Source organism: Berghia stephanieae, chromosome 3, assembly GCF_034508935.2.
Source record: "Berghia stephanieae isolate SIO BIC M18660-M18661 chromosome 3, UCSD_Bste_1.3, whole genome shotgun sequence".
NCBI lineage: Eukaryota > Metazoa > Mollusca > Gastropoda > Nudibranchia > Aeolidiidae > Berghia > Berghia stephanieae.
Genome location: NC_088362.1, coordinates 40834749 through 40858273, shown reverse-complemented (window position 1 = coordinate 40858273; position 23525 = coordinate 40834749). Strand labels below are relative to the sequence as shown.

Sequence of the window (23525 nt, the reverse complement as noted above, 5' to 3'; positions counted from 1 at the left end):
AATGGGTTAGTAAAAAGTTCTAGAATAACAATTAAAGCACCCAAGAAAAAGTTATACAAAGGGGAACTGGGAACAAATAGGACCCACTAAGAGGAACACCCCCAAATGTTTACAGAATACATAACAAAAGTGATTTACAATGAAAAAAAAATTTAATCTCCCGAAACAGTTGGCTGTTTCCCTCCCACTCCCAGCCAAGTAATCTCACCCCAAGACAAAGACAGAAAGCAAATTGGAAACCGATATACGGGGATAGTGGATAGTAATAGGTACACCAAACCAAATTTTGAGTTAAGAAAAAACCAAAAAGTCTATGTTTCATCACATAGTACTCAAATTTCTAAGAAGTTTGATACCAAAATGAGCCCTCTAACTCAATTATTAAGGAATTTACGCAATATTGAAGATTCGAAAAATATGCGCCTTCGCGCAACTTGCTCCGATGTCAACTTTGCGCTATTGTAAAATGAAAAGTAATCAAACCACATACCTAAAACTTGCTAGACAGACAGACAGCAACACAGGGAACACGCCTATTTTTTTCCAAGCATATTAAAGAACTTTATTTTACTTTTAAAAGGTCTTGAAAATGGCTCCGAAGCCAATTTCACATAAAACGACAAGGGAGGTAAAAAAGAGCAATTTGAACGATTTTTAAAAATTCATTAAAAAATAATAAAAACATGTACATATTCATGTGATACATCAAATTAAAGTTCATTATCCATACAATGACAAAATGTAAATAGCCAAAGTATGCAAGCCACACATTGGTCATTAAAGAACATGAAGCAAGACTGAAATAATGAAATCACAAAAATTTCACCTAATAAAAAAACTCACAAATATGCAAAATGTCAGGATATACAAATAAAACACTTCATACGTACAGCATGAATAACGTACAATTCAGAAATAGTATGATCTCCTTAGTAAAATAAATTAGATAACTTCAGCAGCTTCAGACTAAGCTATGAAAATTGAGAGAGAAAAATAATCCGAAACCGAGAAATCACAACAAAAAAAATGCACATTAAATCATTAATGCTTGAAAAAGAAATTAAACTCAATCAGGCTATATAACTCTTCGCTTCTTTGATGGGTTCTCAATGTCACCAGAAACAGAATTTGATTTTAAAAAAGACTTTAAAGCATCCAACATAAAATCAACATCACCAAATCTTAAACTCCTTCCGCCCGACATACATTTATGAAAACGTATTTCACTCTTCAATATATCTTTTATCTTTGTCATTGAATAATTTTCAACTCTAAGCCTGTCAAATAAATCAATTACATCTTTATCTGTTCGACAGGGCCCACCGTGTAATTCAACATCTCGTTCAACCTTGGAAATATTCTCCATATCCTTTATCTGCTTATCAATCTTCTTCTGTTGATTCTCTACAAATTTCAATCTTATATCATTATCTACTTTATCTTTTAACATCTTACTCTCATTTCGCATTTTCTTCCCATGCTTTCTAGCTACTTTGAACATGAGCCCTTGCTCTTCAACAGACTTTTTAGATAAAAACGATATTGTTTTATTGCGTTTGACAGCATGAATGGTGGACCGATTATGGAGTGATGCATTTCTCCTTTTACTAATGTCATAATCGAAATCACCAAATGCACTCTCACCAACCAAATTTGTAAGAGGACAATGGCTCAATGTTCTTTTCATTTCATCACTGACATGAGCATAATAACCATCATTTAAAAAATCTTTCAACTGTCTCTCAGTAACAGAAGAAACATCTTTGCATAATATTTTTAACAAATCAATCATTACAACATTATTAAATTTGTCAATTTGACTATGTACCATATCAAATGCAGGGGATTTGGAAAAAGGGAGAGCATCTCCAAAAACAGATGTAAAAGAAATATCAAGTAATTCAGAGGGATCATCAGCCCATTTCTTAAAACAGTCATGCATCATTTGAACATACATAAAAAAATCAGTATACTTCACTGTATTACTCTTGACAAGAAACCAATAAGGTGAAGTGACTTTTAAACAAAATAGGGCAATACAACAAACCAATGACATTAACCTTAAATCTTGAAGGTCATGAGTAACACTCTTAATCAATAAATTTGGGTTATCATGTAAAATACCAGAAGTGAAAAAATTCAATAAATTGTCATGGTGGAATAAAATAGAAACAGCAGCTTCAAAAAAGCAATTAAACCTGTTGGACTTAAAACTAGGAATGGGAACAACATTGTGAGTATCAGAACAAAAAGTAATCCACTGTGGACGACATCCATTTTTCTGGTCACCCCTGGGACCCAACAAATTACAAGTACATCGAATTATTCTATTTGTCGCAGACTCTGAATCTTTGCTAAAAAATGAAAAGGCCCCATCTTTGTCCCTTCCTAAATACTCATCGTCCTGAGTGATCAACTTTCGTTCAAAAACTGACAATGTCTTTTCAAAGGCAGAACTAATTCCTAATAGAAAATGTGCATTACAATGCAAAAAACTGATCTGAAGGGAATCTCCAAGCTCAGCGTTTAGTTTATCTGTAAATTTATGACCAAAAAGAATATTGGGCGCAGCCCTATCAGACATGACACTAGTAATTTTAGAAAGAATTTCTCTTAAAATAATATCAGGAGAAATGGAGTACACATCTTTATAGCAATCAACTAAATTACTAATAACAATCATAGCAATATCCAAAAGAGTGTCAGAATTTTCAGTGGCAACAGGCAAAAACCCCAGATAAAAGGTTTCCCCACTATCTAAAGTGAACTGATGTCCCACTATCTTTTTCTGATCTCTTGATGTACCATCAAAATGAAACGTAGCATTTTCAGATTTTAAAACATTTTCAACAGTTTGCATATTTGAAAGGACAAAAGCCTCATCACACATGTTTAAAACTGTTTGAGCACAAGGTAAATTTTCAGAAAATACATAATGAAAAATATTGCTTGATACAATATCAATTACTTTTTTTACATTTTTAGCTGAGACACCTGTCTCACAAACTAAGGCGATGACAGCTTTCCTGACATCATCAGAATATTCATTATTTTTAGAATTTTTAATTTTAATTTCAAATGGATTAGCTTCTAAATTTTCATATCTGATGATCTCTTTCTGTAACTCATCTGTAAGGTATTTATTTTTTGACTTCATTTTCTGTAAGGACAAATCTTTCTTATTTAAATCACTGTGTAAAACAGATATAGTTGAGCAATAATCTTTACAAATTTTGTCATGCCCAGCTTTAATTTCTTTTAACTTTAAATCTTTTTTCTTTAATTCAGCTTCAAACTTTTCTTCTAATTTAGACACAGTAACTAAAGCTTTATCCTCAGCTGAACTAAGTTTCTCTTTCAGTCCTTTTACCTCCTCCAGTAGAGAAAATTTCTCCGATTGAATATCACGTAGTGCAGATTCAACAATTAGAAGTTTTTCATTCAAAGACTGAATCAAATGTAACTGGTCATCTTTCAGCTTTGGAGTAGTTGGAGTTGGACTAGATCGTAGTGGGGTGGGTGGGCGAGGCGTAGGGTGCTCTTGTAATGGCAATGATGAAGGCTGTAGATGTGAGGGTGGTTGTGGAGACGAAGAAAGGGAAAATTTTGATAGCAGAAATTGCTGAAGCCTTTCAGGATGTTTGGTCTTGTTGCTCCTGAGTCGTTCATACTCTTTGAATGTTTTTTTTAGGACACAAAAAAGTTTAGAATTGATGCTCAGTCCAGATAAATGACAAACCCATTGAGCCGTTGTGTTTGAACTTAATCCCATATCCCTCCTGGAAAGTTCAATATCAATAACTAATCCGTTATCGATGTGTTTCAAATCCAGTGAAGATGCAGGCGGAAAGGGCAATGAAGCACGGGTGATGCCAAAACTCGACAACTTATCCGAAATAAAGTCGAAGTCAACCCCACATTCCAGGAACGACAGATCATGCCGTTGCATGCAGAATCTCTGGTAAGCACGCTCCACTGCATGCCTTATCCGTGATCTGTGTGATGCAAGGTCTGGGGATATCCGTAGAAGACAGTCTTCAATCTGAAATCAAATTATTTGAAAAGATGAGACAATGGCAATACAACACAATTTTACATTGTCAATTGTTACCTAACTCTGTACCTTTCTCGTTAGCAATGCTTACTCATATGTACAGTGAATCCCACTAGGCACTGAAATGCACCAATACCCCTTCATATGATCCTCACCGATTTCTTCCTGTAACAAAACATCTTAATCTTAGCCAGCAAAAAAAAAAAAAAAAAAGCGGTCAGAGAACAACTGTCTTGACTTTGCTCACTTCTTGACAATGGATGATCACATGATAGCTTTGGGAAACTTCTCTGAAAAAAACGTGATTACATATAAATGACGAAATAAAAATATAGTCACCTCCTTCCAAGATTTTTTTGATGAGCAGTTCTCCGATTCCTGCTTCAAAAATAAAGCTGTACAAGTAACTTCTGGTTCACTTTTATTGGTGGCAAATCTGGTCGTCTACCTCTCCCAGATACCAAAAAGGTATTTTTTAACCCTTGGTAAACATCATCATCTGAGGAAATATATCAAAATGAAAATTACTAATTTTATCATTAAAATCAAAATCTTCCTTACACAAACATTGAAATAGATACACGTTATTATTATCCCCAATAAATAAAAAATACCAAACAATAATCTGAATCTGATGAATAGGCAATAATTACAACATGAATATGAAAAAAAAAAAAGTCATTTGCCATGGTAATAGCTAGTAATAATAAGTACCAGGCAGTCTGGTAGCCCACAATTAATATTTGATCTACTGAAATTATATTGAAGGATCACAATAGTCATATAACTTTATAAACAAATCAGTCCACATCCAAATTATTGACAGGGGTCTGAGCCCATCCAAAGCAAAGTTTCATAACATAATTTTTTTAAAAAAAAGCTTACTATTGCTGTAAAGTCACATACGCCTCTATAATAATAATAATTAATGATAATTTCTTAACCAATAACCTTAGAACGCATTCGAACTAAAACAAAACTAATGTGAATCTCGATAAGTTGTCCGCAATGGACTCGTCCGAAACCTGAATTGAGTGTCCGCCATTTTGAAATCAAGATTTCATCGCCACAAAAGTCTAGTGTATTAAGATGACAAAATACAGCTGTATTATTCATTAAAATAAAATTTAGATTGGTGTCATATAAAATTAGATAACTGATTAAAGTCTTACTGGTATTTGTTTAGGGGAAAATATAACATAAAAAAATACAAAGTGCCACAAAGTTCCCAGTTGCTGGATACGAGGGAATACCGCAAGTGAAAGAATTTTAAAAGACACTGCGTTTACGATTTTGACAAAAAAAAACTAACTAATATAAAAAAAGCAATATTTTCAATGATCAGAAAGTAGATTTCAAACATATAACTTACCTATAATGAGCTTTGAATCCATTCTTGAATGAAATCAATCAATCAATCACACCTTGTTTACAACTAGTCGCGAGTCGACTAACGTCAACTCGGCTCCTTCGTTTGAATGACTTCGCCGGGCATGGTCGTTCTTTTTAAATAGCCAGCTTGCGGACGCTGTTCCATAAAATAGTTTCGAATTTTTACCATGAATAGAAAATTGAATACTTTTTCATTTCATGTAAGTTTCGTTTCAATGTTCTCATATTTCGGCATTTTTTTTGTCAAAAACTTCAAAAAAATCGATTTTTAGAGAGGAATATGATTTTATACAATATAAAATTATATACCAAACGAAAGAGAATTCAATTCTGCTTCAAATAACACCATTCATTTCCCGATCTCATAAACGGCGCTCGCAAGACATCCGGTTGAAAAAGATGAGGTCATAAAAACTGACCGTGAGCATTCCGACCAACCGTTTTCTACACATTTTTATTCAAATCTATTAATATTACTTATTGAACAAAACCATTTTCTTTTTTCCCTATCATAAGAAAAAAGGATGATCTTTACAATGACACCAAGTGTAATGCATACATTTTACACATTATTTGAGAGTAGCAGTGTGAAAGTGATGAATTTTCCCGATTTTCATCACAATTTTACCCGATAGTGGCTGGTTTGGAGTACCTAATAGTAAGTGGAGGCCAGGAACCCCACCCAGCACATGACAGGTAAGAAGACCCCGATGAGAAGATTCAAATAGTCACAAAAAGATGTAATATCAATAAACAAGATCAACACACAAGCAATAGTTCAAATATATTTTATTAATCATACAATTAAAAAAAAAAAGTGAAGCATAAAAAAAACAAAGACATAACTACCCCAAAGAACTAAAGTTGACGACATAAAACATGGGAATAATAAAAGTATAATCCTTTGCAGCTAATGAGATATCCAAACTCTAGAGCCAAGGTTTGCTTTTAATGGTTTTACAACACTAGCAAACACATTAAGGTCAAGAGGTTGGGAAAGGTGTGCTTTACCATGTAATTAACACATTCTAGGGTTTAACAAATTGTAGACAGAACAGAATGGAATGTATAAAAGGAAATAGACTACATTCTATGCTGAACAAACTTTCTAGTGTGTGAAAAAGACAAGCATATGCTGTACCTACAGCAAGAGATTTCTAGTAAAGTAAAACTAAAAAGTATGTCATAACATACACCACCAAATGTGGTGTGCAGGAAATGGGGAATTTATCTTCAAACACACACAGAGATCATTTAATACGAAGGTGACCCCCAGAGGTATATCTGGCGCCAATGATTTTCAAATAGATTAAAATGGAAGGGGTGGCTATATAATTCCTTAATATAAGAAACACACAGAAACAATTGAACACACATCAACAAAATATAATTGAACAATACAACCTCAAACATGGTTGAGAAACATCAACACCAGCCTCTTACTCGCTTTCTGGTTCGTAAGTGACCCCCAGAGGTAGCTGGCGCTGATGGTCACCAATCACATTTCAAGGAAATACAACATACACCACAAAGAAACATTGAACACACATCAACAAAATATAATTGAACAATACAACCTCAAACATGGTTGAGAAACATCAACATCAGCCTCTTACTCGCTTTCTGGTTCGTAAGTGACCCCCAGAGGTAGCTGGCGCTGATGGTCACCAATCACATTTCAAGGAAATACAACATACAACACAAAGAAACATTGAACACACATCAACAAAATATAATTGAACAATACAAGCTCAAACATGGTTGAGAAACATCAACGTCAGCCTCTTACTCGCTTTCTGGTTCGTAAGTGACCCCAGAGGTAGCTGGCGCTGATGGTCACCAATCACATTTCAAGGAAATACAACATACACCACAAAGAAACATTGAACACACATCAACAAAATATAATTGAACAATACAACCTCAAACATGGTTGAGAAACATCAACATCAGCCTCTTACACCACAAAGAAACAATTGAACAGAACAACCCAATTCAGTGATATTTACAAATAAAATTCGTTTTTTCTCCACCTGATTTCAAAATACAGGCATCATGACACCATCGCACACACAGAGTGCATCTGGTCCAGTCATCATAACCAGTTTCATTTGACAACTGCTTATCTACTTCCACCCGCAAACAAACATGGCAAATATTCTCATTGATGAACACCGGTCTGGCTCGTTTCAGCTTCCGCCTCGATGCCCTTGGTTTGGATGGTCTTCCTCGGGTTCGAATTGTGGGAATCGAAACATTCAAATCTTGAATGTCATCTAACATAAACTGAGCCTGCCTTTTGGCTCCTCTCCTTATGGAAACTTCAGCATCACCAGGGCGAGCACCACTGTGACCTACAACTTCACTTTGAACACCACATTCCACAACAACACAATTTACAACAGGAACATCACATTCAACAACAGGAACATCACAGTTTACAACAGGAACATCACATTCAACAACAGGAACATCACAGTTTACAACAGGAACATCACATTCAACAACAGGAACATCACAGTTTACAACAGGAACATCACATTCAACAACAGGAACATCACAGTTTACAACAGGAACATCACATTCAACAACAGGAACATCACATTCAACAACATTCTCACCATTTACAACTGCATTACCACCAGCACCCTCAACACCACCCAAATCATAGTTATCCTCTACACCCTGAACACACACCTCCTTTCCATCCTCCCATAAAGATAAGACTTTCTGAAGCACAGCTCTTCTTTTATTGTACTCAGAGCCCCCCGATGACTTCAATACATTGGATAGCATGGCCATCAGAGCCTCTGTCTGATAATGCCTTTGCTCTGCTGGCACACACTCTGAAACAGAACAATTTGTACCACCTGTCCCCTGCTCTGTACTGACAGCATAACCTCTACTTTTCAGCCACCTATTACTATCTGAGAACACCAATGCATCCATTCCATCCAAATGGCACGCCATGATATGTCTACATGGCAATGCCATTTGAACATGAAATGGGCAGTGGCAAGATGCAAGGCCATCTTCCTTTATTATTAACTTGAATCTGGCTCCGGAGGGTTCCGTTATAATAAAAATACCATCACCTGGTTTACATACCAAAAGGGAATCAAGATTTTTATGGTCCTGAATCATCGCCTTGGCAGCATATGAAAAAAAACGACCATATATGTGCTCAAGCTCGGGTCTTGAATGCTGATATGAAACAGATGACATACCCTCCTTCACAATCGCCTGGCTAAGTTCATTTAACCGAACAAGGGCATGATTGTGTAGATGATACACAGATGCAGCAAGACCCTTGCTTGAGCACAAAAAGCTCCCAAGACGACGATTCTCGGACTCTACAAAATTGTTTGTATCATTTAAAAAATTTAGAATATTTAAACGATCACAAGCCGCCCACTGACTCCTACATGATCGCCAATATTGGCAATAATAGGAAAAATAATCAGGAGACAGGGCCTCCATCTCTCCCTCAAGCTGATGGAACATGCTGGGGTCAGTTGTTGTCCTGAGTTGACAAATGAGGTGAGACAGAGATTGCTTCTTGTCCTTCGGCAAGTTTAAGCTCCTGAGGCGCTTCTCCATGGCTGCATAAACGTGCCAATGGCACAGAAGATGGCGGGCAGAAGGGAGCACAGTATGAATGGCACTTGCCTCACTTGGGCATTTGTCCGACATGACCACCTTAGTTTTTTGTAAAGTTTCGCCCACAAATTCCTCAAAAGTTCGAAAGACCTGAAAAAAAATTGGGAAAAAATAACAAAAAACATTGGCTCCCAAAGCTAACTATACATTAACTGATTTCCTCCCAGCACGGGTGAAGACAAAACCCAAGTAATCCCATTCCTAGACAAACACAGAAAGCAACACGTTAAACAGATGTAGGGGATAGAAGCCACTCTATCTCTAAAATAGACCAAGATAACCGAGGTGTAGGCAGAGATAAAATAGAACACAAACCAACATGAACAATGTGTCTGTAAAATATTGAAGACAGGCTGTATGCTATCTTGTCATGTAACATAGTCAAACCACACTGAGCAAGGTCGGTGACCGATTAAGCAACAATGATCAGAAAACCGGTCTTGGCATTATGACTTTTGCTAAGGCACTAAGACATCAACTTCAATGACAGGATATGTGAATGTCTCATTGAAATGAAAATGAGGACACATGGCCTACTGTGGGAAATAATGGAATTCATGACAACAATCATCACAGCAAAGTAACTTAATATAACTTTTCTGGTTTATACTTTTAACTATTAGAGCTTTTATACAGTACAATACCACATCCAATCAATCATACATTTCTGAAAACACAAAATTATGTTATGACTAATGAAAAAAGGGTTGCCATAGAATATACGGACAACTGGCAACCTTGAACGGATAATAGTGGTGTGAATTGATAAACGAGAATCAGATGAAATGCAAACATTCATAATTTATCATGCCCTTAGGCGATCATCAATGTCTTGCCAATGTATTTTGACGGCATCGTTCAAGCTTTCACACCTTAAAAAACAGCACCTAAAACAAAATATATAACACAAGATATCACTCTTACCAGGGTAATGGTTGAAACTGTTTCATTTCTAACAAATGCATATAGCACTGGTCGTGCTGTTCCCAAACAATCTTCCACCATGATCTGGTATAAAGGGAATCCTGTATTATTTTTCTTGTATGTACCTGAAATTAGAAAATATAAGCTCCGATATAACAAAACACATACGTTTAAAATAGCTTGATGAAAACAGAACATGTAAAGGCACCTGCACATCAATTGCTTCTTAATGTTTGTTTGTATTTAAATTAACTACACATTTGACTGTTTCCCTCCCAGCCAGGGTTAGGACAAAACCAAGTAATCCCACACCAAGACAAAGACAGAAAGAATATTGGAAAACAGATACAGAGGGATAGAAGAAACAGTAAGTACCTCCCTGCCCACTATGGGAGGTAGGAACCCCACCCAGCATGATAAATTCATGAGCTAAATGACTAGTTTATCTGTATAAAACAAAAGAATGATACTTTAATCTAGACTGTTGTGAAATTATTTTCAAGTTTCGACAGAAACTATACTACCTAAGATCTTTTTTTGTACACCTGTTACAAGTTGCAAAATAAATCTGTATTTTAAACCACATGTAGAGTACATTAATAATTTTTTACCTGGGCGTTAAGTGGGTCAATAAATATGGGTATAGTTCAATTCATGTCCATTTCAAAGTAAAACATTTGAATCTAAAGGACACTAATTTCCGACTCCAACCTTGAAATCTATTACACAATATTCAAATTTGATTTTAGAAGATAAAACAAGGAGCTCACAATGTTAACCTTACTGGTGAAAGCTTTTTGATCTACTTACCATCAATAAAAATACACTCTGGAAAAGAATGAAAACATGCAAGCATATCTTTTGTGCTGAATGCAATCATGTCGATGAGGTGACTCTCTCCTCCATCAGTAGAGAGAGCCAGGTGGAATTTCCCTCCCATCTCCTCTACTGACTTCAGCTGGTTCGATAAAGCAGCGAAGTTTGTTCCCTTACATTCATATTTGACTGGAGATCAAGAAAAATGGGAATGTGACAAAACGATTGGGAATAGGGTATAAATCGAACGTAAAATTGAACACACAAAGAAGCAACTTATCACTAAACAGATTTGAATTCTTCTTTTTAGACTTGCAAACCCTAAAAAATGACTTTTTTCTTTTTTGGAAAAACCAGAGAGAACAGCATATAATGTTATTACAGCAGAGGAAATAAAAGTTCAGGAAGATATTTGTTTCTAAAGCTCACATATACAATGGGGCATCTTCTGCCCTATCCGAGAGGTCTGATAAGATTATGGTTTGAAAAAGTCAAAATTAAAACATTCATAAAAAAAACATACACACACACACCCACAAAAAAAAAGAAGAAAAAGAGTGAAAATACGCACGTTTAGACTTAAGGGCTCTGACGTCTCTGAGTGTTACGGACTTGTTGAAGTCTCTTTGTATCAAGACCATCAATTTATCGTTGTCTGGATTCAGAGCAACCATTTCCTGTAGAAATACATTCAAATAGGGATAATTTCTTGGGTAGACTTATGATTTGTAATTATAAGATTATTATCCAACCTATTAACTATGATTTAACGATTTCGTTACAAAATACGATAGTTACTACTTTAACCACACACTTCAATAACTAAGATATTTATAGCAGATTCAGATAGCTCTGTGGTGGTTTCTCCCTGCAGTCAATTTCCCTGAGCCAGCAGTGGTTAGGTTAGACTAGTTAATTCTAGTGGAAAATATCAAGCAATTGCCGTCCATATGCTAAACAAACTACAATTAAACCCAGCTAATTGGACATTTTCTAATACAAATTTGTAAATGTAAATTTAATAAGGGCATGGACAATTTTTATGAACTGATATTCAACCCAATACAACAACAATGACAGTCCTTCAGCACCATTTGCTACATGGAGCTGGAACCTATCAGTCTCCATAGTGTGAAATGGTTAATAGCAATTGCTCGCTACCCTTTGGATAAGATAGTATATTGCAATGCTTTTTGCCAGATGTAACAGATCTAGCTATCCAATCACTGGGTGGGTAGACAGGACAGGGTGAAAAAAATCTCGACTGCACACAGGACCGACCTTGTCCCTTTGGATGTGAAGAAAATGCTCTACTGTCCGTCATCAGCTCAGTGAGGTAAAAAAAAAAAGGCCAGCTCAGGAAAATAAACTTGAACTCTATTTATCTGATTGGTCGACAAGCCTCCAGTAGCTGATGGGTTACAGGCGCGATGTTGATGCAAAAGTAAATGCTCAAACAGAGAGGACAGGGAATTCCCATGAATCATCAAGCTAGTGCTTTTTAGGCCCATTGTTGACAAAGACAGGTTCTATCAAAAACTTGTGCTCTCGCAAATACTCCATGGTAAGTTCACTTTTACAATTCGCACTGCACTGTCTAAGGGAGAACAGAAGTAAACCTAGATAAAAAAGCCAAAGTTGAGACGGGAACAGAGGTTGAAAGACAGATGAGCACAAACTCAAGATAGAAGTCTAACAGAAATGTCGGAATAAAATAAAGTGTCCAAGCACTGGCAAAAGAAAACCAAAGAACAAAGTGTAAAGACACTCATCATTCGCACGGACACTATGGCAAATAACCAAAATAAAATTATGAGAACGAATGGAAACCGTTCGGAGAAATAGAGATCAAGATTATTTTCCTGAGCATTCGGAGATAAAGTCACTTCGAAAAAAAAAGAAAAAAAAGATAGAAGAGTTAAACTTAAAAAAGAAAACGACAAAATCTTACCCTTATAACAGATTTTTCTTGATCCGTAAATTTCTTCTGTTTATGTTCTTGAGAATAGGTTCTCTCATCAGAGTGATGATTGTGTACAAGATTACATTTCGTAATCAAAATGCACTGTTCAAAATCATCATACTTGAAACTGAACGAAGCTGAACAGTTTAATTTTTGAGATCTGAAAAAAAAGTGAGACCAAACAATCAAATGCCTGACACTCTTTTTATCTGTCATAATCTTCTTAAAAATTTTTTACCTCAATGACAATGTCAATGATAACCTGCTTATTTCGCCAAGAGAACAGTTTCACAAATTCAAATTAAAGAAATGATCAGTTATTATAATCACAATATAACCCCAAAGTCGATAAAGATTTAAAGATTGCGGTCAAAATATGTGTGTTGATGATTTGGTCGTAAGTTATATTTATATGACCTTTAATTTCATGTGATGTCGATATAATATATCTACATGACTACATGGCACAATGACTATGATTAAGAATCAAATGAAAACCAAACTGTAAGGGGTCTACAGGTGACATGGGGACCATAAATTAGACCATAGGCATAGAGATTTAAAAATGAGTAAGAGTAAGAATAGTCAGAAGGAATACGTGTAAGTGTAAGTATAATTGTCTCTTGAACTCTTATTTATCTGATTGGTCGACAAGCCTCCAGTAGCTGATGACAGGCGCGATGTTGATGCAAAAGTAAATGCTCAAACAGAGAGGACAGGGAATTCCCATGAATTCATGAATCATCAAGCTACCAGTTACATTGTCTTTTAAGGCTTTTACAATTTACAGCGATCGTAACTGTAACAGGGTGAAACGGAAACGGAAAATAGCAATTGGATAAATTTGAAATATTTAGGCAGTGACAATAGTACTCAATATTATTATTCAATATTGATATTGAATCTTCTCGCTCCCCTCACCAGAAACACAAAACTTGAATGAAATATCGGACATCAAAACTTGTTCATTTTCGAATTGGATTTATGTAATTTCTGCCTTCGAGAGGATTCCGGCTTGTGTGTGTACTTGAGATATCTAGTTGAGATTAGTTAGATACTTATCAGATTGGAGTGAACAACAAGATACAGTGATACAGTACAGCTAAGACTTAGATAGATCTGGTCATTTAACAAGTAAGAAGATGAGCTTAAACAGCAGTAGTAGGAAAGGTAGATCTGGCAGTGCCAGTACTAGTAGTGGCAGTAGTAGGAAAGAAAGCCCTGCACCGATGGGTACAAATAAGGCAAAAGCAAAAGCTGAGACTGAGACTTGCGGAAAATGTGAATATGTATGCAAAGAGATTGAGAAATGCTTACAGTGCGAGCTCTGTGACCAGTGGTTTCATACTTTGTGTGAAAAGATAGATGATGACACCTATCAACTGTTGAAGAAAGACTCAGAAAAAGAATGTCCGCTGCTGCATTACTACTGCTCTAAGTCCTGCAACAAAGTGGCCTCAAAGTTCTTGGGCAATTTCATGCAGCTTGAAAAGGAAGTAGATAAACTCAGGAAAAAAGTAGAAGACGTAGATAAAAGTGTGAATATCATTCAAAAAGGTGAATTCACAGAGGAGATGATAGAAATAGTGAAATCAACAGCAAAGGATGAGATAGAGGCCTACCCTATGTCTGAGGCGAGTGAGATTAAGGAGAGACTCAAGAGAAGTACAGAAGAAAAGTCAGATAGAGTAAGACAAGATATAAATGAAATGAGGAAAATCAATGAAACTGAGGAGAAGAAGCAGGCAATGGTGAAAAAGAACCTGGAACTAGAAGAGGAGAGAAATGAAAGGGCTAAGAGGGTGAAAAATGTAATTATGTATGGCATACCAGAAGCTAAAGATGGCGACAACAAGGAAGATATAAGAAAAGCCCAAATGGTACTCAAAGAGTTGCAGGTTCATGGAAACAAAGACAGCCTCAACCCTATAGAGCAAGTGATCAGATTGGGCAGAAGAGAAGATAGACCAAGACCCATGAAAATAAGTCTGATGTCAACGGATCAGCGTAACACTGCTCTTAGGAACAGCAAACAGTTGAAAGACCATAAACGGGAATGCTTACAAAAGGTGTATATTGGAGCAGACCAAACAATTATGCAAAGAGAGCAGGCCAAGGAGTTAAGAGAGGAGCTGAAGAGAAGACGAGAAGCAGGGGAAGATGTAGTCATATATAAGAAAAGGGTCATTTTCAGGGAGAAGTTTAGTGAACAAATAAGAAAGAGAGACAGCGATGTTGGAGGAAATGACTGGGATTGGGATGAGGAATGACTATATTGGAAACGTGTCAGTCCAATTGCCCAAAATGTTTCTGAGCAAGGACTCGAAGACAACAAGAAAATTCAAAAAAGAGAAGTACCAGTAAATGATAAGGAGGGGCAGCACGTGAATATGAAAAATACCCTGAAGTTCATGTACACGAACGCAGACAGTGTGATGAATAAGAGAGAGGAGCTAAAGGCTATGGCAGAAGAAGAAGATCCAGATGTAATAGCAATAACAGAAGCTAAGCCAAAGAATGCAACAACACACCCAACCATAGCAGAGTTAGGTATTGAGGGATACACTATAATAGCTAGCAGAGATTTTGAAACTTCCGGCAGAGGAGTATACTTATTGGTGAGAGAGAACCTCAAGGTTAACCCCATAGAGGAACTCACAGATCACGACTTTAGGGAGAGCGCTTGGTGCTCGATTGGAGTAACTGGACAAAGTCAGATACTAGTAGGAGTGATTTATCGGAGCCCAAATAGCACAGGAGAAAATAATGAGAGAATGTTGGAGATGATAAGGAGAGCATCACAAAAAAAGCATTCAGAGATAATTATTATGGGAGACTTCAACATGCCGGAACTGGAGTGGAAAGGGATGGACGAACCAAAAGAGGGAAGCCTGGAGGAAAGTTTCATAGAAACCATTGAAGATTGCTACCTACAACAGATAATAAAAGAACCCACGAGACAGAGAAAAAACCAAAAGCCCAACGTATTGGACTTGATATTGATGGAGGAAGAAAATGACATAATCGACTTAAGACTGAGCCACCCACTGGGAAAAAGCGACCATGCGACCATATTCCTAAAACTGAGGGCGACATCAGAGACTGTAGATGAAAAACTGACACTCAGATATAGGAAGGCTGATCTAGAGAGTATGAAAGAGGAACTGGGGCATATAAAATGGGAGGAAATACTAATCGAGGACACCGTAGGAAACAACTGGAGTAGATTTACCAGAGTACTTAACCAATGCTTCGAGAAAAACATCCCGAAAAGCAGAGGGAACCGGGTTGGGAGAAGAAATCAACCTTGGATGACGCAGGAAGTGAGAGGGGCATTACGGAAGAAGGCAGTAAATAGAAGATACTCTAGAAGCAAAAAGGAAGAGGATTGGGACAAATACAAAAGAGTGAGAAACGCAACTACTAAAATAGTCCGACAAGCGCATCAAAAGTATGAGAACAAGATAGCAGAGGAAACGAAAGAAAATCCTAAAGTATTCTGGAGTTATGTAAACAGTAAAATGAAGACAAGACAGGGAACCTGTGACATAAAAAAAGAAGATGGCACTTGGGCATCTGAAGATGAAGACAAGGCAGAGGTGCTAAATCTCTTCTTTGCAAGTGTCTTTACAGTGGAGAACCAGAAAAACTTGCCAGATATTGCTAAAACAAGTAATATAGATACTACACAATGGCCGATTACTGAAGAGAGAGTAATGAAGAGACTACAAAACCTAAAGGAGAGTAAATCACCTGGACCTGACAAACTTCATCCTTACATCCTAAAAAACTTAGCAGAGCAGCTAGTAGAACCCCTAACCAAGATATTTAACCAGTCGATGAAAGAAGGAAGACTACCAAGGGAATGGAAAGAAGCTAACATCACAGCCATATTCAAGAAGGGAGACAGAAAAAATCCAGAAAACTACAGACCAGTGAGCCTGACATCTGTCGTCTGCAAGCTCATGGAACAGCTGATTAGAGAAGAAATGGTTGATCATATGACCAAGAACAAACTATTCAGCAAAGATCAACATGGTTTCATGGCGGGAAGGTCTACAGTAACAAACCTACTTGAAACAATGGATGACTGGACGAGAGACCTGGAATTAGGCAACAATTTAGATGTCATATACCTCGACTTCAGAAAGGCATTTGACAAAGTTCCACACTGGCGCCTAATCAGGAAATTGGAACAGTATCAAATTAATGATCAGACAGTCAAATGGGTCCGAGATTTCCTCAAAGATAGAAGACAAAAAGTGATAGTGAATGGAACAGCATCAACAGAGAGACTGGTAACAAGTGGAGTTCCACAAGGAAGTGTACTGGGACCAGTTCTCTTCCTGATTTATATCAATGACTTGCCAGACAATCTATCATCTAAATGTAAAATCTTTGCCGATGATACTAAGCTCTATGGAGTAGCTAATACAGAAGAAGAAAGAAACACCTTACAACAAGATTTGAAAAAGCTTGAAGAATGGTCCGAAATATGGCAGATGGAGTTCAATGTAGATAAATGTGCAGTTCTTCACCTAGGAAAAAACAACAGAGAAGCAAACTATATAATGAAAGAAAAACCCCTGCAGAAATCCAATGGGGAAAAAGACCTAGGAGTATTTATTGATAGGAAGCTAAACTTCAAGAAGCAAATTAAAGATGTTCAATCTAAGGCTAGTAAAACACTCGGAATAGTGAAAAGAAATTTCAAGAATCTGAAACAAAACACATGACTACCATCTACAAGACTATGGTTAGATCAAAGCTGGAATATGCTAACTGCATATGGTATCCGAAGTTTGAGGGAGACAAAGACTGTTTGGAAAGAGTGCAAAGGAGAGCAACAAAACTTATCACACACCTGAAAGACAAAACATACTGTGAGAGATTGAAAGAATTAAATCTCCCGACCTTAGATTACAGGAGAAGAAGGGGAGATATGATCCAAACATATAAAATAGTAAAGGGAATAGACAGGGTAGAGGCAGGATTCCTTAAACCAAACAAGAACATTCAGACACGAGGAAACAGCAAGAAACTGAAAAAAGAACGTTTTAAAACAAATGAAAGAAGGAACTTTTTTTCATCTAGAATTGTAAATAACTGGAATAAACTACAAGAAACCACAGTATCAGCAAAAAATTTGAATAAATTCAAAGCAGAGTTGGAGATAAGCAACACCCTAGGAAACAAGTTCAATTATAAAAATTGGTCCAATCATTAATAGATGAGGAGGAGCGAAGGAGACTACACCAAGTCTAAAAGCTCTATACAGAGGTATCCAGGTACATTCATTCAGAACACATCAGCACCAATAGAAAGGAAGAAAATGGGATGGTAAAAAAGTTATAGAATTACAATTAAAAAGCCTAAAGCACCACGAATAAAAAGTAAGACAAAGTGAAAAGGGGAACTGAGTCAAATAGAGAACATGTTAATGCGTAGTAGTAGTAAGAGTGAGCAAACTAGATTCTAAGAGTAAGAGTGAGCAAACTATCAGGGCCAGGGGAGTCGTCTTTTGGGGCGCACTAAAAAAATGAACCTATCTTAACTGTGGTGTTTTGAAAGCAAAAATGCCACTTTTTTCGAAATTCAACCTACCTTTGCCCTTACTTACCCAATGCCAAAAGAAAAGATGACTGACTACTGACCTTAGGAATGTTATCGCCTTTAATTAAGACTTAACAAAAAAAAAATGGAAATTGACAGGAACATTTATCAATACAATGGAAAGAAAACTTACTTTGAGCTTGTCTTGATCCCTTTACTGGGATGATGACGCTTCGCTCCATAGTGGGCGCAGGCTACCGTTCCTCGAGAAATTGAAAATTTCCTCTCGTCGATAGCCCGCTTTCGAGTCTTATTGTCCGTTTCTGCTTTCGTTGAATTTTTAAAAACAAACGAACAATGACTTTCGTCTTCCAATGTCTTGATCCTTTCAAGAAACTCATCGCTTGAAGCGAATTTTGCTCCCTCGAATATTGAATTCGACCGTCTATCCATATTTTAAAAGAGGACTGGCGTGCAATGGCGTGCAACGGACAAGGAAGGAAGGCGGATTTGATTTCCCCGGTTTTGTACGTTCATACGTACTGCGCATGCGCGATTCGGGTGTCGAATTATCTGGTGACAAAATACACCCGAAACTCGGGTGTCGAATAACACTCCGTTGTATATTTGTAAACAAAGCAAAGTGTTTACATTTGTTAAGAAATGTCCAATCGAAAACATGAATATAATAATAATATAGATCGCTCCCATTGGAAAACAGACACTGGGAGGCATAGTAGACACAGCAAGGACCTCCCTGTCCACAACGGGAGGTCGGAAACCCAACCCAGCAGAAAGGGTAATGTCATACCACAAGAACACAAAGTTGCATATTATTCTTATAATGAAACTAAAAAAGACAATGTTTCATTAGAAATAGTAAAATATTTGTCGCTGTTTATTTGAAATAAAAAAAAAGAAAAATCATTTTAAATAGAGCACAATGAGTCAAAAACTTAAGATCAAAGCCATAAACTATATAACATTTTTTGTCGTTTGTTTTGTAACGTTTTTTGTTTTGTTTTGCATAATGGTAGTGATATAAATAATACATACTTAATAATAATGGGTTCAATATAATAATTGTAGTAGACGTCATGTTACTGTTACTACTTTGCTCTTACTTTATTTCCTTTTAAATATTCACAACAATCAACAGTTGGGTTGACCCATATTAATAATTACATAAATAATCCAACTTTCCTCTCTCCAAGGCATTTGTCGAAAAACATCTTGTTCTTTCTTTATATGTGGAGAATAAAAACAATCCTTCGTAATTCCCTATTTTTAGGTTAGAAAAATTCCACTTTCAGATCATTTCAGCCCCTAAGAAAAAAAGATTGAACGCAGATTGTATCGAGGTCGTGCCCTAACACACACGAGTCACGTGTTCCTATGAAAAAAGTAAGAATAGATAGTATGCGCTTGGCTAAGAAACTCATAACATTGCCATCCGGAAGTATAACGGACCAACACACAAAACTGTGTGTATCCATGTACGTTTATAGTATAGTCAGGTTAATACAGTTCAGTGAGCATTACTCATAAACGCGGATGGAAAAAAACAATAACAAAGACCTGAGTGACGTCATCTTCGAACTATCTATAGGTCACAGTCACAGGCACAGCGTAGATTCTCCCTGAACCCAGCCTAAGGTCATCAAAAGTCTCACACAGATGCAGTGATGAAAGCACAGGAACCCCTCTGAATTTACGTTAACAATAAATCTAATTTGTTTCATCCTTTAAAAAAAAACACACACAACAAGATCCCTCCCACCCCCAAAACAAACTAAAGAAATAAACGAAACATAAATCAATCTACAATTTAACTCTGTGTTCCCAGAATAATTTTAATGTCTTACGACAAATGCCCTGAACACAGGAAAAAATACCAAATGAGAATGAGAGTAAATATGGAAAATCATTTTACTCCATGTAACTTGTAAACATTCAGATTCAGACTAGATCAAATGAGAAATTTAACAACGCATTCACAATCCTTTGAAATTATTTGAGATGCCTGTGGTACACGTAATACGTAGTAATAATAACGGGAGTAAATTGTATATTAAAAATAATAGTAATAATAACAATACTAATAATAGTAATATTATTAGGCTCGATATTATTATTACTATAAAAGATTATTCATAAAACGCTTTCTTTTCCTAAGCAGTTGAGTCTACTTGGTTCAACGTAAAAATAAACATGGTAATTACAAAAAAATACAGAAAAAGGAGAGATGTACGCTCGATAAATTCAACTTCAGGGTAGTGACATGCAGTTGGAATATAAACAGGTATAGTTGATAGGTGTAATATTTGTTGTTTTTGTTTTTGTTTTTAAGGGTTTTACGGCGCTTGCAACACATTAAGGTCATATCAGCGCTAGTAAAAAGAAAGAAAATGGGATAGTAAAAAGTTCTAGAATTACAATAAAGCATCCAAGAAAAGGGAAGACAAAGGCGAATTGGTTCAAATAAGAAACAGGTGTAGATTCCAAAAGCACACCATCAAAGTACTTAGTTTGAGATCACCAAAAGTCTCATCCAGACACAAGCACAGGTCCCCGTTAAGAGGAATACACTCAAATGTTTTACAAATGATAAATAATATAAAGAAGCATAATGCAGTGCATAACAGAGAGATGATTTACAAGGAAAAAAATATCATCTCCCAAAACTCTAACTAAACATTTGACTGTTTCCCTCCCAGCCAGGGTTTCTGTATTGTTTTTGTTTTTAAGGGTTTTACGGCACTTGCAACACATTTAGGTTATATCAGCGCCAGTAAAAAGGAAGAAAATGGGATAGTAAAAAGTTCTGGAATTACAATTAGAGCACCCAAGAGAAAGTAAGACATAGGGGAACTGGGAACAAAAAGGGATCAGATGTAGATTCCAAGAGCAAACCATCAATGTACTTAGTTTGAGATCACCTATAAGTCTCATCCGGACACAAGCACAAAATCCAACAGAGAGGAATACACTCAAATGCTTACATTATACATTAAAAATAACAAACATAATAATACAGAACAGAGAGATGATTTACAAGGAAAAAAATATAATCTCCCAAAACAATAACTATGCATTTGACTGTTTCCCTCCCAGCCAGGACTCAGGCCAGGGCCAGGACAAAACCAAGTAATCTCTTTCCAAGACAAAGACAGAAAGCAAGTTGGAAAACAGATATAGGGGATAGAAGACATAACAAGTACCTCCCTGCCCACTATGGGAGGTCAGGAACCCCACCCAGAGCCAGGGTTTCTGGCCAGGGCCTGGGGAAAAAACCAAGTAATTTCATTCCAAGACAAAGATAGAGAGCATATTGGAAAACAGATCTAGGTGGGTAGAAGACACAGTAAGTACCTCCCTGCCCACTATGGGAGGTAAGGAACCCCACCCAGTAATATTTGCTTCACTTCAAACATTCCCATTATTACCACTACAAGTAAAAGTTAAATTAACTACAGACTGAGTGAAAATATCACTTGAGTAAAGAAAATCTCATCCTCTTAAGCGGGGTAGGATACATTCCATAATCAGAGATTAATTTAATGGATTCTTTAAGCGGAGTTCTATCAGAAGATTTTTGACTCATGCAAAACAAAATATACAGTAAGAACTTGCTACACTCCCCCTCCCCCTCCTTTCTTCCTATACCAACCTCATGACGAGCTGTTTGTTTTTAGAGGTTTTACACTACCTGCATCAATCAAAGGTCATTTCTGAAATCTATCAGGGTAGCTTGTTTGAAATCTCCTTTGTCCAACCCAGACTTAGGCTAAAATTCCAGCCAAAAGGGAAACTCTTAATTGAAATTGCAAACAGTAATAAACAAAAATGAATATAACAAACAGTTTCAAAAAAGAACAAAAATTCAAATATTTTTGTATGTTGTTCTTTTTTGAAGCTGTTATATTCATTTTTGTTAACTACTTTTTACAGTCAACAGCTTCTAGCAGCCTAGTATCAAATTGAAATTGCAACTTATTAATGGCAAATATTTGTCATAATGCCAGATGAGCCAAGAGCCAAGAAATGACAGCTTAAAAAATGGTTTAATTACCGTGTTAGTAAATGTTACTCCAAGCGCCTTGGAATAAGAAAAATAATCTTTAGGCATTGAGCATGATATTCTGAAGTGAAAACTGTTAATCACAGATATGTTTAAATAAATATACGACTTGTCTCTCTTCCTTTCATCGCAGTTTACATTGAAATAACATTCTCTTTGCATAAGTAATTCCCTTTGAAAATAAACAATTAAAAAAATTAAAATGATAGCATGGGCCTGAATGAAACGAATATTTGCTGGATATATCGTGATTTGTTTATCATTTTTAGTAATTGTAACAATAGTCTCACCACAATACTGACTGACAGTTATCCGATCCGTAACTGATAGTGATAGTCAATAGTAAGCAAATGCTGCCGTACTTAATTTTTTAGATCCAGTCCTGTGTTAGAGGAGTACAGGGAATAGAGAGAATGGTAACATTAAGCTGATTTTAATAAAATTATAAAAATGCTGTTTTGCCAATAGGCATTATCTTTAAAATAATACAAAAGAGTTACTTTACTTCAAAATATGAAATTGCAACCTTAGCTCAGCCCCCTCATGTTTATCTATTATATTATGATCCCTTGCACAAGGCCACACGTCAAGAGCAATTGTCAGGGATGCCTTTTGCTAAAAAAAAAAAAGCCTCGTTAAGACCTGATATGAAAATATTTCGTGCAAAGCTTCTCTTCATTAAATGGTATCACTCTTTTTTTAAAAATCAATCTAGCTTCACCTTTGCTTCTGCCTTTTATCAACCAATACTTTAATCTTATAAAAATAAATCAACTCACCAATACCCGCCTCGGTAAGCTAGAAAAAGGGCATCCCTGAATTGTGAGCAAACACCTCAAATTGTATGAGTGGAGCAGGCACTTATATATTGATAATAACAATAAATGAAGTGAGTAGGAAAGTGCCCAGAGTTATTGTACCAGTAAGGTCGTGGGTTCGAGCCTCCATCGGAGCGAAATTTTTATACTCTATTATCTTCTGGCACTTTTCTACTCACTTCATTTCTTGTTATTATCAGATGCAGGATAGCAAATTTAATGATTCAAAATGACGAGACTAATGGATTAGAAGTTAGTAGTCGC

At 36.3% G+C, this 23525-nt stretch overlaps 2 protein-coding genes across 2 annotated transcripts; both read right to left on the bottom strand.

Annotated features, from left to right (window-relative positions):
• Positions 1 to 426: 426 nt before the first annotated feature.
• On the bottom strand, positions 427 to 4438 carry LOC144967727 (uncharacterized). Its single transcript, XM_078905299.1, has 2 exons — positions 4394 to 4438; positions 427 to 4042 (listed from the first exon to the last, which is right to left on the bottom strand). Exon 2 carries the CDS (start codon positions 3947 to 3949, stop codon positions 1076 to 1078), a length of 2874 nt encoding a protein of 957 aa, XP_078761425.1. The 5' UTR covers positions 3950 to 4042; positions 4394 to 4438; the 3' UTR covers positions 427 to 1075.
• A 1779-nt stretch (positions 4439 to 6217) lies between these two features.
• LOC144967726 (uncharacterized) lies at positions 6218 to 18869 on the bottom strand. The gene is made up of 6 exons (XM_078905298.1): positions 18556 to 18869; positions 12798 to 12969; positions 11418 to 11523; positions 10841 to 11035; positions 10031 to 10155; positions 6218 to 9196 (listed from the first exon to the last, which is right to left on the bottom strand). Exons 1-6 carry the CDS (start codon positions 18813 to 18815, stop codon positions 7442 to 7444), a joined length of 2613 nt encoding a protein of 870 aa, XP_078761424.1. The 5' UTR covers positions 18816 to 18869; the 3' UTR covers positions 6218 to 7441.
• Positions 18870 to 23525: the final 4656 nt, after the last annotated feature.

Bases quoted from the DNA above. Each gene is read 5' to 3' on its own strand.
- LOC144967727 (XM_078905299.1), bottom strand. From the start codon at position 3,949: ATGCAACGGCATGATCTGTCGTTCCTGGAATGTGGGGTTGACTTCGAC.
- LOC144967726 (XM_078905298.1), bottom strand. From the start codon at position 18,815: ATGGATAGACGGTCGAATTCAATATTCGAGGGAGCAAAATTCGCTTCA. The intron at 12,970-18,555 runs GTAAGTTTTCTT...CTTTTTTTTCAG, and splicing joins GGGATCAAGACAAGCTCAAA to ATCTCAAAAATTAAACTGTT. The intron at 10,156-10,840 runs GTAAGTAGATCA...TTCTAATTTCAG, and splicing joins AGAGTGTATTTTTATTGATG to GTACATACAAGAAAAATAAT.